We start from the raw sequence: 18,087 nt of genomic DNA, 5'->3' as shown, positions 1-18,087 counted from the left end.
ATCATTTGGTTATGATGGGAGAGGATTAATAGTTAGTCGCAGTTTGCACAGATTACGATCTGTGCAGTTTACGATTAATCATAAATCTTATCATGTTCTCTTGTTTTCCATCCTTGGTCCTAGGCATCATATCAATAGAAAAAAGACGTTCATCAGATTTATTTGTAACGAAGAACATAATCTTTTACAAAAATTGCGATGTATTCTAAAATAATATTCAAAGTGGTAAACAAGTGGATTGCATAATATAATTGGGTATTTCTACGACGAAAATATGCGGTCGTGTCTTAGATACAACCCGTTACAATTTTTCATGATGTGATTTTTTTTTTGTTTCATGTTTCATGATTGTTTTCATGTGAAAAAATGACGGGTGGGTAATGCCGGGGACATAACCGGAGAGCTACACGGACTACGTAGGACTACACAAAGGGGACAGCCTTTGTTCAATATATTTTTATTATCTCGTATTATTCGTATCACTTCAGAATGCATCGTATTGCAATAATTTTTAATAACTTGGAATAACTCTTTTGTGAAACGTTGGTTGCGCTAACGGATTCATTCTTGTTTTCACGATGTCGAAATATGTGCCCTCATTTCGCCAATACACTTTTCTAGACAAAATTAATGCAGCCACAGCCAATTTTGTTTTAGTATCATCACTGGATCAATGCTGGATCAATTATTATCAGTTGGGTCGGCGTTTGCACTAGCTCAAATCGCACAAAACTATCGGCCAATGAAAAGTCTGCAGTCTGCGGAGGCTCTTAGTGTACACCCAAACTAGCGTTGGTTGAAAACATTTCATCTTTGGCAGAAAAAATGCCATTTCGTGTGCTGGAGGGTCAAATGCGCAAATAATGAGTTGTTTTAAAAGCTTAAAAAAGGTTTGTATGTATGCGAGCAGACATATCTTTCTGTTTTCTTTTCTCATTTCATTTGGGATTGTGCAAAAAAAAAGTCTATACGACGTCAATGGGGATTGAACCAAGGCCGGCTGGAATGCAAAGCTATTTCATACGGCCACGCTATCCATATAGCTGCCAGTGCTGTTATATAAAAGCGTGATAATGGGCCCTATTATAGAAATCGAGGCGATAAAAATTTTGCTCGTTAGCTCTATTTTACTATTATAGAAATCGAGCAATTCGATAGCATCGAGCGAGTGATAGCTATCTATGCAAGTGTCAGAACTTTTCGAGTTGTTTGGTTCGCTTGTTGCATATCTTCAGAGAATTATTTTGTTTTGGCTTGCTTCCCTGATATTTTCCTTTGTGAAACATTTCAGAAACGCTTCAATATATGTAATTTGCAACATATGTTCGTTTGTTTTGATCAGCATTTGTTTTGCACCGTAAATAGTCTATACAAGGTAAGTGTTCAATCCAGCATTATTTATATTAATCATGTTATAATTTACAATGCAGAATTTACTTCCAGCGCATATTTCAGTGGCTGAAAATGAGTAGCCGAAGAAAAAAAACCAAATCACCACCAGTTTGAACGGCTCGTTGAACCAATGAAAGCGAGGTTTTTGTGGAGGCAGTTCTAATTTAATCCCGGTGTAGGAAAAGTTAGAGGAATTCAGAGAGGAGCTTAATGCACTGAGACCACCAATGCATCTTGGTTCAGGATGGTAGAAAGTAAGTATTTCTTTTACGATACACATAACTTTCATAAGTAAATTTTATAATACTCTTTGAATTTCTTACCTAAACATTGCTTACTTCTACTAGCATACATTAGTACGTTATTTTTGGTAGCAATTTTCTTTATAATTACTATACTATACCAAACTACACCACTTTAACTACAATAGATCAAACTAATGGTCGCCGTGGTACAATGCTCCTACTGAAGATGCCAAACTTTTTATACCATATGCTAAAGCTATCCTGCAAAACAATAATGATTTTATTTAAATTACAGGTTTCGATTGACATGAGGGGAAAGGTAAAGAAAACACTAGCACACAACAAGCGAGAATTTAGAGCAACAGGTGGTGGCCCCAATACAATAAAGCTATTAACGCCGCTACAGCAAGAAATCGACGCTAAAAGAGAATTACTTATTGCATTACATGAATAACAAAAGTTGTTTTGCTAAAAAAAGGGAAATTCGTGCATGACTCTTTACGGAATTCCATAGATTGCAATCATCAAAAAACATGAAAAAGTTCATTTTCTAATAATTATATTTTGTGTAAAGCAAATTGTTCCACGCTGTCGTTTTTATTACACATGCATGCGTGCCTTACGCCTATTAAGCTTTATTCTTTGAGGGAATATCTATTTACTACAAAAGATAACCATATTAACACTTTTGGAAATACATTTTCATAGATGATGCCTCAAAAAAAGAATTGGCATCCTTTCTATACTGTTTCGTGAAACATTACAAACTCGTTTCAAAATATTTCATCACAACCGCTGACATTCGAGCTTGCTAACGAATCGAGCAGTTTTCCTCGATTTCTATAATTCCAGATTTTACTCGGTGTGATAGTGATAGTGATTGTATCGAATCCTCGATTCGATTTCTATAATAGGGCCCAATATTACACCTCATCATAAAATTAAGTTGGGAAGTGTTTTCTAAGAGGATAAAGAAGAACGTGAACGAGAATGTATCTTTCTCTGTCTGGGCCGTGCATTTGGCAAACTATACGAAAAGCTTTCATATACTTTCATTTAAATGTGTCTCCTGTTTCGCTCGCTCATATTGGCTCTAGTATATATATTGTACAAATGATATACACGTATTGGACAGTAGAACATTTTCTGCTATTTTTCGGCTCATTTAATGTAATAAATCGGGAAGCCATAACATGCGCTAAAAATTAACTTTGGGTGTAAGAGCGCAACAAAATTAAAGCTCGTTGACCGCAGTCGGCGTTGCAGCTGCAATCGCTAACGCTAATGATATTTTATGCTCTAGCTTCCCAGATTCATACATTTTCGAGCGGTTATGGACACCATGTCGACCGTGCGACGAAAAGTGCTACAAAACTGCTGGAATCTGACCTCGTCTTGCCCCCCGCAGCCATCAATGTCTATAGTTTCAGCTATAATTCTACAAGATAACTTGAACAGAGGGAAATGGCATCACGGCACCTTTGCTTTTTCTCTTTCTCGCTAAACTGTCATTCAAGATACGAAAGCGAGTGCTACATGTAAAAACAAAACATTGAAACAGTGTTTGAGTGGTAACAACAGCACAAAGTAATTTTCCGAATCAAATGGCTTACATTTTCATTATTCTCAAAAGTAAACTTCATCTTATTTCAGCTGTTGCGGCACAAATTTCATGCACCAAATCCATTCTGGAGGACATGCAGCTGAAACACCAGCGATTGAATAATTTATTAGGGGGGATGTCAATAAGATGAAACGATTAGTAACGATATATTACGACTAAGCTGAGGAGGATGAACAGAATGGTATTACTGGCGAAGACGATAGAATATTATCCTTTAAAATTTATTATATTTCAGCTGTTGCTACTGCTCTTTCTCCCGCATTATAACGTATGGAAATCTCGGCTAGAGTATGTGATAAAAACATCAACCATCATCCCTCTTCCATTGCTAAGCAATTCATCGCTGTACTCATTCAATTGCATTGCCGATCGTCAAAGCTGCGAAAGTTTCAGCACGGATAGTGTGGTACTTGTTAGATCCATATCTTCCGTATCCAACATCGGTGAATGTATTGCTGAAAAAGCCAAACCAACAAGCTCATCTCACCACAATCGTCAGCAGATGGCTCTATCCCCGAAGTTAGCTGCTGCTGTTGTCGCTTAAAGCACGAATGCAACGAAGATATCTGGGTAGAGTGCGAAGACATTTTATTTCACCGGTGCACAGGAGGGTAGCAACATTTTGAACTACATATTGGAGATAAGAAAAGTGGTACATAAGAGTGCGAGAAGCGCAATTTTCACATATTCTATCAGCTACTGGCCGTGGCGGGGACCAATCGCTGCAGAAGCTGTATCTCAAGCGGATATTACGACGAATATTTTTGGTACTTGGTTGATATCTTTGGTGACGAAGCAAACGTTACGAATGTCATAGAATGTAAAGATATAGAATATTTTGTATTTATCTGTTCTTTGTTAATGAGTAGAATAAAATGATTGTAAAAAACGCTTTTTAATGCTACAATAAGATTCAAGCAGTGCTGCGATCGGTCGACGTGGTGTCGGATTGGCGGTTCCCGGAATAAATCGCCACAGAAAACGACTGCAACAGAAACCACCGCTTATAAAATGTGTAGTAGGCTATAAATATTGTGGCGCGGTATTGTATTTCAAAACAAGAATTAACCGGGCAAACGTATCGCCCCAGGCAAACGTAACGCCCCGGGCAGACGTATACCGTCCGACGCTCGCTAGAGCTCGGTCGGACATTGCTAAAGGATCGTATCCTATGTTTCAAACTAACCGGGCAATCAGTGGATCCCAGGTTTGCGTGCGAGACACCGCCGCTTCCGACGGCGGGTCGGCGGTGGACTCGGATTGCGTCATCTTGGCGGCATGGGCCGCCTCGATTCCTTATCCTCGCCAAATGGGGACTTCGTCCCCATTACATTGTCCTCAGAATAAATTTCGAAAAACGAGAACAAGAGAATAAATTTATAATAGAAATGTGAGGCACATGATGTTTTTCCCGCGCCAAATATTTCTAGCCTACTACACTTTTTCTAAGCGGTTGTTTCTGTTGCAGTTGTTTACTGTGGCGATTTATTCCGGTCACCCGGATTGGCACATCGTTGGCTCGTAATTGGTTGTCGAATACGAAGGGTAGGTCGACAAATTCATTGCAAAATGGCACGATATCGGCATCGTTGTCGACACCATTTGTTGGGACCAATCTGACACAACAATGTAGAGTGGGTTATGTGCTCTGCTTCGCAGATAGAAACTGAATGATGTTTTCGGAAGGCAACTGCCGAATTCATTTGATTCCGTTGGCGGTAAAATCACAAGGGGAGTGACTTACGATTCAATGTTTTGCTGATATTTGACAATTATTCAATCAATGTTTATCTAAAAAAGATGTTATTCTGGTTGTAATATATGAGTAGAAATATTTATAGGCAATTGATGCAAACATCTTTGTAAGATATTAAGATATATTCGAGTTATAACCGATCCAAATCATTTTTAGATGTTCATTTCAATATGTGGCTCGACATATGAATATGAAAACACTTTTTTTTTTGTGTGGCTATCATCTTTTGTATAGGGTTTGAAAACAAATCGGGGATGACATGGTAAAATTGGCTGTTTTCTGGTAATTGGGTGTGGAATTGCTCTATAATAAAACAGTTATGGATGGTGAAATGATAGAGTCTTGCTCGAATGACTTGCATATTTAATTCGGATCGAAATAAAACGGAACTTTTTCATTTATTTTTTAACCTTTTGTTATTTATTGTATACTGTATATTTTATACACGAATGACTAAAATTAATCAATAAAATTTACTTCGTTCATTGTGTTTCATCTTATCAGAATTAAAACAAAGTCCTTTAAAATTATCTTGTCGTTATGAGGTAGATAACAATTCATCCAAGAATGTGTTCTTTCGTTCGCGTCAGTTCTACATGAAAACAATAAGAATATTAAAATAAATCAAACATAATCAATTCTTTAGTCTGAGTCAACGAGTTAAAACTAACCAATTAAGTAAAAAAAATAATAGTCATCGATCAGGAAGCTTTGCTACTTATGTTCTTGATTGTTTCGTTCAATATTATCATCTGTTTTGCTTTATTTCTATGCTTGTAAAGGTCGTTTCCTATGAACGATTGCAAGTGATTAAGTATACTCGAAACAGAAACACTTATATAGCAATAAACCAACCTGTTTCCACTTGTTTGGTTGTATTCTCATGTAGGCATGTGAAATAAATAAAATCATTCTCATTTTAGTTAAATAATTCATCTATAATCACTATACAATATGGAGTAAGAGATTCTCTTCTACTGAATCAAGTATTTATATATTAAGAATAAATACTATTCGTTTTCATATGTGGAAATAAACTAAAAATACGAACAAAATTGTGTTACTGCTTGATTCATGGAATTGTGGAATGTGAGAACAGTTTACGGAAGTAGTCGTGGTGTGAACAATATTTGTTTCGGTTTTTTTTCGCTCTATTCTGCTGCCGCTATCTAACTTAATTTTCTGTTCTGAACGGTTAAATGTCTGTCTATTATACATCTAAGAACAATAACTGAGAAATACTTTGGCTATAGATGTATCCGAGTGTGGCGAGTGACTGGAACTTGCATCTATTATTTCATTTGGTTTACTTGAACGGATGCATATGAGTTAGAGAACTAAAATTAAGGGAATCGTTAGGGGTGTATCGGGTCTACTGATCTCAAAGAATTGCGGACGATTGTTACGGCGTTCTGATATGTTTAGTAAAAATGGAACAGAAGTTAAGTAGGATGTGTGAGAAATAATACATTGAGGAATATATATATAAAAAAAATAAATAGAACAAACTATTATGCTGAAAAATTGAATGGTAACTGTGTTTAACTGTAGAAAAATTTTAAAGTTAGAGATATCTAGAAAAACAGTGTAAAATTGTTATCTACAATCATGTTGACGAAACATATGTTTTCCTCTTAGAAATATGATGTTCGTTACAAAAGTGGTTTTATATTCAGCAATCTTTTGAATGCAGTATTATAACATAGTGTGTGACACTTAACTCCTCACTTTCCACTTCCATCTACTTGCTTGGTTGGCTGTTGGAAAAGTGGATCATCTGTGGTTATCCACTATTTTTACCGATAAATTAATAATAATAAAAGTATAAAACTAACTTAAATCAAGTTCAGAGCACACTTTGAGAATTGAAGTGAGGGTAGATCTTCATTGGTCATTACATATAGCATACTTTTCCAAAACTCTTGTGCTTCTAGTAATAATAATATCTTTCAATGGGGATTAATCTTGGTTCTCTCACTAGGTAATGTGATTAACCATAATCGAAAATGAGCAAACAACAAGTGACAACAAATGTTCGTTTATGGTGAATGTCATGGAAATCGTCATGATCGTCATTATAAGAATGGATGCGGCGTGGAATTAAACGTTCCCATAACGATGCGATCAGATTTTAAAGTTATCCAATTTCAACATGCAGAATATGCCAGACAAAAACATTTATCGCACATTGCGGAATAATACGTTTTTTTTTTGAAACGGTATATCAAAAGTAAAAGATTGTTAATTGGCTGAAGTACTACAACTTCGGTAGCGAGTTGACTTTCTAACAATGGAATGATGCAGTATATTTACAACAAATAGTGAAACGTTGCGTTGAATGAATGTGTTTTCTAGTAATGAGTAACAGAGGTCAACATCTTGAATGGTACAATTTTTTCTTGGCCTACATCAACTGTGATTGTGTTTCTGAAGATGAGATTCCACTGAGACAATCTTTATGCAACATATAGCATGTGGCATTGGGGTATCGAAAAGTGTCGTCCTCTATCCGAAAGCCAACGGATCGGTGCGGCTTGCCGTTCAGTGGTGCCTCAGTTAAAGCCCTCCCCAAGTTTCCGATACGGGATGAGAAGTGTGACACGAGATAAAATGAATAATGCGTCTGACAACAAAGAAAATCACATGCTGAAATAATCATTGGTCTTCAAGTAGTAGTTCAATCTTAGAATAATTGTAGTCGAAGAGATGTATTCATCTGAATTTTTTTTTTTGGAAAATATGGATCATATATTGTCTGGTTTCGTTCTATACTTATTTAAAAATAATTTAAATCTTTTATGATACCGGTTGCGCATACTTCTTAGAATTGAGAGAAATAATATACCGAACCAGAAGGGACGTATCAAATTCAACATATACAGTAGAGTAGAGCTAGCTCTATACTAATTATACATAGCTTTCCGAAATATGTCAGTGAAGGGTAGACTCTTGCTCTTTTGTTTTGACCATGGCTTTCACATCATTTGACCGCTGGTATACACAGCGTTGCCAATGTTCCAGTTTAAACTGGATTCTTCCAGTTTTTTTCTTGATCCAGTCATCCAGTCGAACCCTAAAATCTTCCAGTTTTTTTTTATTTGTGCATCAGTTTTACTCATTTTACTTAACAAAAAATTTACAATGATAAATATTATCCCTTCAAATCAAGTCAGATTTATTTTAGATCGATCTTTTTTTTCTTACACACTCAACCAGGGTTGCCAATAATATTTTTCAAAAAATTGCAAAATCTCGTATTTACTGATTCATGTTTATAAAATCGTTGATAGAAGATCGTCGCAATACTGCTCGATAATGTGATTAATTACGTTTCTGGTTACCTCAAAAAGGTACGGATTAGCATGAGATACGAGGTAAAATACCAAATAAAAATACCATAAGCATATTCTCTCTAGGAGATTTCAGATTATGCGTAAAATTAATGCGACGTGGAAATAAAAATCCTTTGAGTGACCATTAGAAACTAATATCCAACTGTAGTAAACAGAAGCAAGGTTACTTGGGTTTTATATTCATATCAACACATTTACTCTATGACCTTCTGAACTTTAAAATGATTTAGAGGATCTATAACCTCTGATGTTTATATAAACTCAAAGCCAGCATAAAACGCGGGCTCTATGAACTATTTTGGATAAGTTTTCTTGCTATGAACATTGTACCGGTCGTGGATGAAATGGTATATCAATTGGTCTGTACTTCAAAATGTTTTGGAAGACCTAGAACAGCTGATATTTATATAAATTCAGAGACAGTTGTAGTTTAATAAGTTTCCAACATTTGGAAAAGCTCTTCGTTTTGGTATTTTCAACCAAACACCGACAAATTGAACGAAATGGAAAGAACCAAATTAAAGCCTCGCCTGTCGCAGAAATCCATGAAGAGATAGATGTAACTCGGCTGAAAAATACGGTTAGCGCACAGTGCGTGTGGTGGAAATATATTGTTTTTCAGCCGTTTTTCATCTACCTCATGGACTTCTGCGACAGGCGAGGCTTTAATTTGGTTCTTCCTATTTCGTTCAATTCCTAGGTATATTGTCGAAAATGCCAAAGCGAAGAGCTTTCCCGTATGCTAGAAATTTATGAAACGACTTCAAAAACAGGGTAGCTTTAAGTTTTTATTTCATTTAACAGCCTACCCAAGCAGCAACATGCTACAGTGTATTTGAATTCATAAAAAAATATGAGATATTCTAGGTCATCCCAACCATTCTGAAGTCCACACCAATTGATCTATCAATTCATCCACGACTGGTACAATGTTCATAGCAATAAAACTTACCCAAAATAGTTCATATAGCCCGCGATCTATGCTGGCTTTGGGTTTATATAAACATCAGATTCTCCAAATCATTCTAAAGTTCAGGGGATCATAGAGTGAATGTGCTTCATTGACTTTAATTGATATGAATATAAAACCCAAGAAACCTTGCTTGTTTACATCAATTGAATATCAGTTTCTCATGGTCACTCAAAAAAATTGTGTTCTAAATAGCATTAGTTTTACGTGTAAACTCTCCTATAGAGTAGTGTTTTTTCTGCAAGTGTGCAGTACCATTGCAAATATGCAGTACCAATGAATAATTCTAAAAAAATAAGAGAAATAGCTTCTCAAGGAGTGTTGTTTTAGCATTGAATGTGCTTATTTGAGTATTGAAGTGATATTGTGGTTGGATGTTTATGGTATTTCACCTCGTATCTCATGCCAATCCATACCTTTTGGATGTATCGAAATACAGGGGAACTTCGATATAACGTACACTTTTTGAATGTGTAAAAAATCCTTCCGGAATAGGTACTGAGAGTTTCATTTCAATCTCACAGGTTCCACAACGGTCATTTAGTGGCCTGGGTCTAGTTTCTCAAATTTCAATTGGAGTATTTCAAATCCCATAGAGACAAAATATATTTGTATTGTACACTATGAATAAGCTTATTATGGTCTCATGTCTGAAACCATAGCCCATAATCAGGACTTTCAAATGAATTTTCATTTTTGCATTACATACTCTGCAATATGGCTTGAACACTCGTGCTGAAGAATAAAGGTGCAAGCTGTCATTTTATCTATTTACCCTTAAGGTTTGATTCAGTTAGAATCCGGAATTGTTCATTTTATAGCAGCGGTCGTAGTAGGCGTATCTCAAATCTTTTGACACCAAATTGTTTTGAAAATCTATATCTTTCGACGGTGAAAATTTTAGTTGATCCATTTTGTTTTGAAAAAGTTGTGCAGGATGGATACCGAGAGAAGAAATTTGATTTGGGACACCCACATTAAAAATCCTTCGTGGTAAGATACTAAAATCGCGAAATCGCTGAAAGTGGCTAAAATTGCAGTGTATGATGTGCTGAAACGTTCTCGTGAACGTGCAACTGTTGTTCCGATGGATCAGAGAACGCGTCTTAGAATATACGATCGGAAGCTGAGGTTGAAGGCATTGAGAATAATTAACGCAAACCCGGAAATCTCCGACTACGACATCGCCACAAACACAACGCTAACCAAAGTACCATCCGGAGCATCCACATGTTAGAAGATTATCGTAAATTCTGTGCCAGCATGCAACCAAACAGGACGCTGAGGCAAGAGAGACGCGCTCGAAATTTGTTTAACAAGGTTTTGATAAAGTACGAAAGACTCATGCTGATGGATGACGAAACGTACGTGAAGATGGATTTTGTACAGCTCCCAGACTATATAAGACCACTGCTTGAGGAAACGTTCTCAGCAAATTTGAGTTCGTTTCCGCTGATAAATTTGCCAGGGAGTTCTTGATTTGGCAAGGGATTTGAAGCTGTGGACAGAAAACCAAGGTTCTCGTCACAAACATGACGATGGACTCGAAAATGTATAGAGGAGAGTGCCTGCAGAAACGTCCGGTGAAGTTTTGATCAGATTTGGTAAGCTGCCACCACAGCCAATAGGTGCCTCAGTGAGACCGTGACGATGGGATCGATTGCTTTGAAAAAGACCTCAACTCTCCGAATCGCCCCCAATTCCGCCCAAAAGAAAAATGTTGGCCAATTGTCAAGCGAATTTCAAGAAGGGTGCCAAAGTGACTTGGAATGCTGCAGACATGAAGAGATTGTGGAATAAAATGGCCGCTGAGGTTGATCAACAGAGAGTCCAAACTTCGATAGAGGTATCCGAAGAGAAACATGAAAATTAATCAAAACTGTAGATAAATATTTTTTTCAGAAGAACAACAAATTATCTGTATTTTGATACAAAACATTTTTTGTACCTTTAACCAATCCCGAGATACACCTGGTTTTGTGTTTCCGGGTTCTAAATGACTCGAGCTTTGACTTTGATTTTGTCCTTCATAATGGGAAACATCATGAGAAAGGTTGGCTTCATCTCCTAGTTGAACTTTTTCATCATTATTTACTTACTATACCCAAACAGCATCACAATATAGTAACATATGCTATGTTTCTGGGTTCTTTATTATGCTTCGATATAACGTACAATTTTGAAAGAGAAATGTACATGATATCATAGTTCCTATCTCAACCAAAACAAATTGAACGTGGGAAGCATAAAGCTAGCGCTCATGTCGCTGTTTATTGTTTATAGTCAATGTTGATGCAAATATACTCAGCATTTGCAATGGTCTGTAGCCAATGAGTCCGTTGGATGATTCTTAAATGTTTGGATATCCATTTGGAAGCTTTATTTTGCGATTCGCGATTAAAATACTGCAGCAGGATCGCACGAAGCACTTTATTTTTAATTTTAGGTTATCATTTCTATGCTCATGATTTTCTATGCTGGCTACAAAATGGCGGCCATCTCAGTAACCCCTTGGTTTCGACTCCCATTCGTTACAGTTCCCACATGCCCCTATTCAAAGGTGAACGAATGGGAGCTGAAACAAACCAAACCAAAATGTAGTTGAGATTTCTATGCCAAATAACACGCCTTGAATGCATCATGAGTGGCAAGCTCTAGATAATATGCGTGACCACAGTGCAAGTCGGAGGAAATTTCTTTGACGAAAAATTCCCCCGACCAGAACGGGAATCGAACCCAAACCCCCTGCATGTTAGGTGTGACGCTAACCACTCGGCCACGGGAGCACCATTCTTTGTGAGTGTGAAAAAGATGGCAACGAAATTGATCAATACAAACACTAGAGAAATGTCAAAAATCGCGATGAAAGAAAAAGGACAGAAGATTGAGTTTAGATTCAATGAAGTGAACTATAACCAGAAAACTTGTCCCTATGTACCTCAATGATTCACATTACCGAGCAATTTTACGACGATCTTCTATCAGCGATTTTATGGACATGAAGCAATAAATACAATATTTTTCAAGTTTTACCCAAATAAAACCGTATTTTCTAAAGGTTCTAGAAAAAAGATTCTCAACTATTGTTTCATAACAATGTTTGAGTGGTGGGAAATGTCATTTTGACCTGTTCGAATGAAATGATTAATTTGTTCATTTCGCCATTTTATGAACTACATATAAATACTGTACAAAACATCAAAGAAAATTGTATTTCTCAAGCTTTGGAATATGTAAAAAACATCATTTTAGATAAATCATAACCGAACTTCTTAAAACAAACGGTTTCACAGGATCCACGTTTCTTCCAGTTTTTTTTTCAGAGCAATCTTCCAGTTTTTTGAAAAATTTTGTTGGCAACTCTGGGTTTCAACGACCTTACAGATGGATAGTTTAATGACTTCTGTATTGATGAAACATAGTTTTCAGGCTGAAATACCGTTTTTTCGCGTTTGCACTTCACTTTTATTGCGTTATCCGGAGTGACCTTGCCAGATAATCGCGGATAATCGGGGTTCTACTGTGGTTTTTTTTTAACAACAGAAAACGCTTCGACTGAGGACTGGTTTGTGTATATAGCGGACGAATGAAATGATCCTTGCAGATTTATAGTAACTCACGAAACTAATCGTACAGTACTGGCAATAATGAAGAATACACTGTTTAAAATTGTTCCTCTTTGCTAATGAATCGTTTGTTCTACATAATTAAGATATCAGTTATCACCGCATATATTGTTTTTGGATTGCAGTACAAGATTGTACATTGGTTGTGCCAGTAATTTTGAATGTGTTTCAAAATAGAGTACAGATGAACAGTTTTCGTACTCAGCTGGAGATGGCGCGCCATTACTGATATCAATGGCATTTCTGTACGCTTTCGGTGTTTGGGTGGCATCATTCTCTAAAGCCAGATTGAGTTTGTTGATTACCAATACAGTTTCGCGAGTTGTTCGAAGTTTTTTCTTGCTGATCATGAAAATCGAAATTTCTATGCGGAAACTAATAGTTAAGGACCATCAAGATAGCGTATCTTTTCGGAACATAGCGGCCAAGTACAACGTAAGCATTGGTGGGATTCAGAAACTTTTGAAGAAGTACCAAGAGCTTTGTACCGTTTGCGACCGAGTAGGACATGGACGCAAACGCTTGACAACGGACCGGGAAGATGCCAGAATCGTCAGAGAAGTGCGAAAAAACCCAAGAGCTACAAGCAGAACTATAAAAGAAAGCTTATCATTGAACATATCGAAACGGACAGTGCGATTGAGACTGCAACAGCAAGGATTAAGGAGCAAGTTTGCGACTTGTTTGGAGTTCGCCAATAAATACGTCCAAATGCCATCTGAAAAAAAAGATGCTGTGATCAGATGAAAGCAAATTCGAGCTTTTCGGAATGAAACCGAGTAGGGATTAAGCAAGGAGAGGAGCTGCTTGACCCGCATCATGGTTTGGGTGTGTTTTGCTTGGTCGGGTGTTGGAAACCTAGTTCAAATCGATGGTAAGATGAATGCTGACAAGTACATTGATATCCTTATGCACAATTTGAAGAGCTCAGCACAGAAGATCAGTTTTCCGAAGTATTGGATTGTAAGACAACAATCCAAAGCATACGGCACTTGCGATGTCCTACTTCCGTCAATCTCGTGTGAAGTTGATGGATTGGCCGCCTTAATCACGGATGAAAGCATTGCGACTAACAAAACTCTGCTGTTTGAGGAACTTTGAACGAAGTGGAAACAAATTGATCAACATTACCTGCAAAACTTGGTCGAAAGTCTGCAGGCAGTTATCTGTGCCAACGAAATACTAGTGACTGGTTCTTTATGCTTTTGTTTCAAATACACGACTTGTATTTTTTTTATTTGCCAGACCAAAATGAGCAATTAATATTCCTTTCACTATTTTGAAGAGCAAGCCAAACTTTAACGAAACATTTTCCTTCTCACTTGGTAGGATGACATGCAATCTTAATACTGAAAAAAGAAAATCTCGATAACTGCTTCGTATTCGTGTCCCTTTTGATTACATTTTTAGAACAGAGTGTATTGTAATTTGTTGCCAGTACTGTACATTGCCTCAAACTTTAGCAATGTCCGATTCGCTTTGAAATGCACGAAAGAGCCATGAGTACTGAAATTCGTGCGAGGTCAAATTCTATATCGACGAATATCGATGTTCAACAACAACATTTTGTTACTCATAAATTTATAATTCAATTTTGTTTTATATTTCGAGGTGGGAACACTGACAATATTATTGCTGACGATGTACGTTTAATTTTGTGAGTAGTTGGTTGTTGCACTTCGAGAGAACATTCAGCGCCAATTTGGATCTAATCTCATCGTTTGCTTATGTTTTATGAGGATCGTGCATGGCGTCTCTTATAGTCCTCATTATTGAACCTAGGAAATGAAATATTCACAGCTACTGCATTAGCGGTGCAGAATTGACCAATTCTAGCTCCTTGTTCAATCAGCCTCAACTGTGCACAAAATCAGCTTGTGAGTCTATTGCTTTCAATAACGAAGAAAGATCATTAGCAAAATACATTGTGAAAACGACACCAACCCAACACGCTCTAATGATCAGTGATAGCCGTATGGGGGTTACATTTACGAAAAAAATTCTATCGTTTTTTATGGAATAGATTATAAGAGTCATTCTGGCATTTCTGTAGGAACTGAGGAGTTCTCCGAAGTTCACTATTGCTAATTGATGCATTTTCACTAGAAACACACTAATCGAGACGAATGTGTGCTGCCATTACAATAGAAAAAAGGTTTCTGAACGGTGGTTATATAAATAAAACTCTGGATTTAACTTGGATTAAAAATTTTGAAACTCCTACTAGAATGACAGTTGTAACTTTCCACGCATCTGCAAATGTGAGGTGAAATGTAATGTTTTGATCTGTTTGATTTATTGGTTATATTGCACATGTGATTAGTATTCTTAGTATACCATTACAGCTAACGGCGTTCAAATTGTTGTCATTTCCACGCGTAACAATAGATGGCACTGTAGTCTCCCATTCTAACCTTCTGTTCGCCTGTTACTTGATAATGTTTGGAAACCCGAAAAAAAATATTTCTGATGATTGGCTGAAGCTGATACATATTCTCGTTACGATGAACTTTTTGTTTACATTATTTCGTCTGTCGTTTTATACAAACAAGGCACGTTAAACACGTTTCTTTGCCGTTGATTCCTTTGTTTCGTTTCCTGTTCCTGTCCTGTTCCATTGTTATGTTTTGTATCGTGTATATGCCAATGTTTAATGCCAATTTACACACACTTGTTGTTACATAGAAGGCGCTGCGAGTATAAAAAATCTAACTGAGCCATCATTATCAAAGCGAATGTATTTTCATATTTTCTCAATTTACCAGAATTGCAATCATTTTGATTTTATCAACAAATTCAATCGAAATCCCCTCCAAATTCAATTGATGACCTTCAATGTACATGCACAATGTAGTCGATGTGGTTAGGCTTAAACTATCAAAATAAGTTCAATTTCGCTGTTCGCTAATACAGCCTCTCAAAACAGCGTCTCACTTACAGGATACACTATTTACGGTTCGCTTTTTGTGGCTTAAAGTAATGTCACATTCTCATTCCAATAAGGTCCGCCCAACTGACTCTCTCTCTCTCTCTTTTACATTATCGAAGTGAAACTCCTAAAGTATATTAATTAACCTCTCGTTATACTTCATCTGGTATATACTCTTTGCCTGTATTCACATGTTTAGTTTTGTAGTTTCCCAATGTAATTTATTTTAGTAGTATTGTTCAATAGATCAACTTACTTTCTACTGTTCGTTTCAGGTACCAGTTTGTAATATATCTTATGCTTCATTTTTATGTGTTTTGTTCGTTTTATTCACTATATTTTTTTTTATCATGTCTGCAAACCTGCACACTTCGTTCATTTTAAATGAGTGTTTTTTACAGAATCAAGTTGTTCTAAACAACACTTTAAACTTATAAATTAACCTCTATTGCATTTAGGTACGTTGAGTTCATTCATGATCGTGGAAGATGACTGGTTTGGATAAAGTAAGCAGCAAATTTAGAATTTTTTAATCAATAACTGTGCATTAACGTATAGTTTACATTTATAACTGGATCGTTCGAAATAATTGCATCATTTGAATACCGGACACCGCAAACAGAGGCATTCATGCGCCAATTATGTTGCATAATAAGCCTCTTTTGATAGAATACTTCCTGCTTGATTATCTTCATACTGAAACTTGCCATACTCTTCGGTAAAAATATGAAATGGTAGCAAAGAGCTCGAAAACTTGCTGCAACCAAAATGCTATAAACATCGTTTCGCTGTTTCGAAAGATGGCGATCACAATTTTGAGACCCAAATGGAATAGCTTATTCTGCGGCTGCATCTGTAGATGAATGAACATATAATCCCATAGACAATCTGCAAACACAACTGGGACGGACACTATTTATTTGGGCCTTCGCAGGGTCATTGAATGAGTGGTGATAATGCAATTAACCATTCGGACCAACGATCGGTTGCCGGAAGTTCCAACTGGATGAGTGTTGTTGGTGTAAGGGTTTTGTGTTGGGGCCATCCTCACTCAGCAATGATGTTGAGTTATCCAAATTTTCTAGATTATCGTCATCATCATCATTGTGAGCACAGCTGACACGTTCATCCGTGTTACATTCTTCGTGTTTACATTGACTTACCAAATACCTTGGATTGAGGAGTTGCTGTCGATGGTGCTGCAGTTGAATGCAGTTGATTTGAAAGTTGTTCAACAGGTTATTTTCTTGCTGTTCGTTGTTGTTATCATCCTCCTCTATTTCACTTTCAGCTGGTGCTATCCGTAACCGTTCGAATAGCTGCTGTTCTGAGGAATATTCAAGGGAACTTGCAATGCATGAGAAAGGAGTTGTAGTTATCAATCGGCTAGCATCGTCGTTCTGATCACAGTTAGTTACATCATCATCGTAGTATTCTATACTATTACTATCCATTGTTACATCTAATAAACCACGTTGACTACTATCAAACAACGAGGTGTTTAGTACGGCTGATGAAGAATTGTATCCTCCAGAATTCGCGTCCGTTTTTGAACACTGAAAATATACAATCAATTTACATTTATTAGGAACGTAATTTAACTCTCGGTTTTGTTTTTTTTTTGTAAAAATGCAACTATCGCGGAAAAATAGCTTCAAATCAATCATTCAAAATATTGTTCACCGCAACGTTTCAGCACCTTTTCTGGCAGACCTCGAATATCGTTACGGCAAACGTTTCAGTCTTTTGAGACTATCCAAGAATCAAGTGATTTTTCATGTTCATGTTTTCATGTCATATGAGCGATCAGCCAGACCGTCGGTCTGATTCTACGCGGCGTGTGAGGTGAGATGACAATTGTCACATCACCATCACGCAACTCTCCTCACTCTATTCCTACAGTCGTATCGGATGCCGTGAGAGGTTCATTTAATATGTGTGAGAGGATAAACAGCAAGTGACAGGCGTTCATTCTGCTGGTTGCCAAATCTGATCAGAGATGTCACATTTGCACATATGTTCACGAATATGCCGACATTCAGCTTTAGTCACAACCTTTTATTCCTGCTGCAGGCTGTTTCAAATATTATTGATTTCATATGATAAACGAAGCTGGTCAGTATGTCAGACATTAGCAAATATTTACAAATATTTCAGAACTTTATCGCATATATTTGAGAAAAAACATCTGG

The 18,087-nt window shown here is 36.8% G+C and overlaps 1 protein-coding gene and 1 long non-coding RNA gene across 2 annotated transcripts in view; one reads left to right on the top strand and one right to left on the bottom strand.

Moving 5' to 3' along the window:
- The first annotated feature begins 2,955 nt into the window (after positions 1-2,955).
- On the top strand, positions 2,956-4,136 carry LOC129763450 (uncharacterized). The gene is made up of 3 exons (XR_008740927.1): positions 2,956-3,224; positions 3,291-3,442; positions 3,497-4,136. It is a non-coding gene; the product is annotated as an uncharacterized LOC129763450 (long non-coding RNA).
- Positions 4,137-5,412: 1,276 nt separating this feature from the next.
- The window catches only part of LOC129763434 (protogenin), a 70,611-nt gene continuing 57,936 nt past the window's right edge, over positions 5,413-18,087 (bottom strand). The window contains exon 9 of the mRNA XM_055762498.1: positions 5,413-17,451. Coding sequence (XP_055618473.1) covers positions 16,858-17,451 — 594 coding nt within the window. The 3' untranslated portion in view covers positions 5,413-16,857. The remainder of the gene's footprint in view (positions 17,452-18,087) is intronic.

This window comes from Toxorhynchites rutilus, chromosome 1 (assembly GCF_029784135.1).
Source record: "Toxorhynchites rutilus septentrionalis strain SRP chromosome 1, ASM2978413v1, whole genome shotgun sequence".
In the NCBI taxonomy this organism is placed as follows: Eukaryota; Metazoa; Arthropoda; class Insecta; order Diptera; family Culicidae; genus Toxorhynchites; species Toxorhynchites rutilus.
This window is presented reverse-complemented; position numbering and strand designations above follow the sequence as displayed.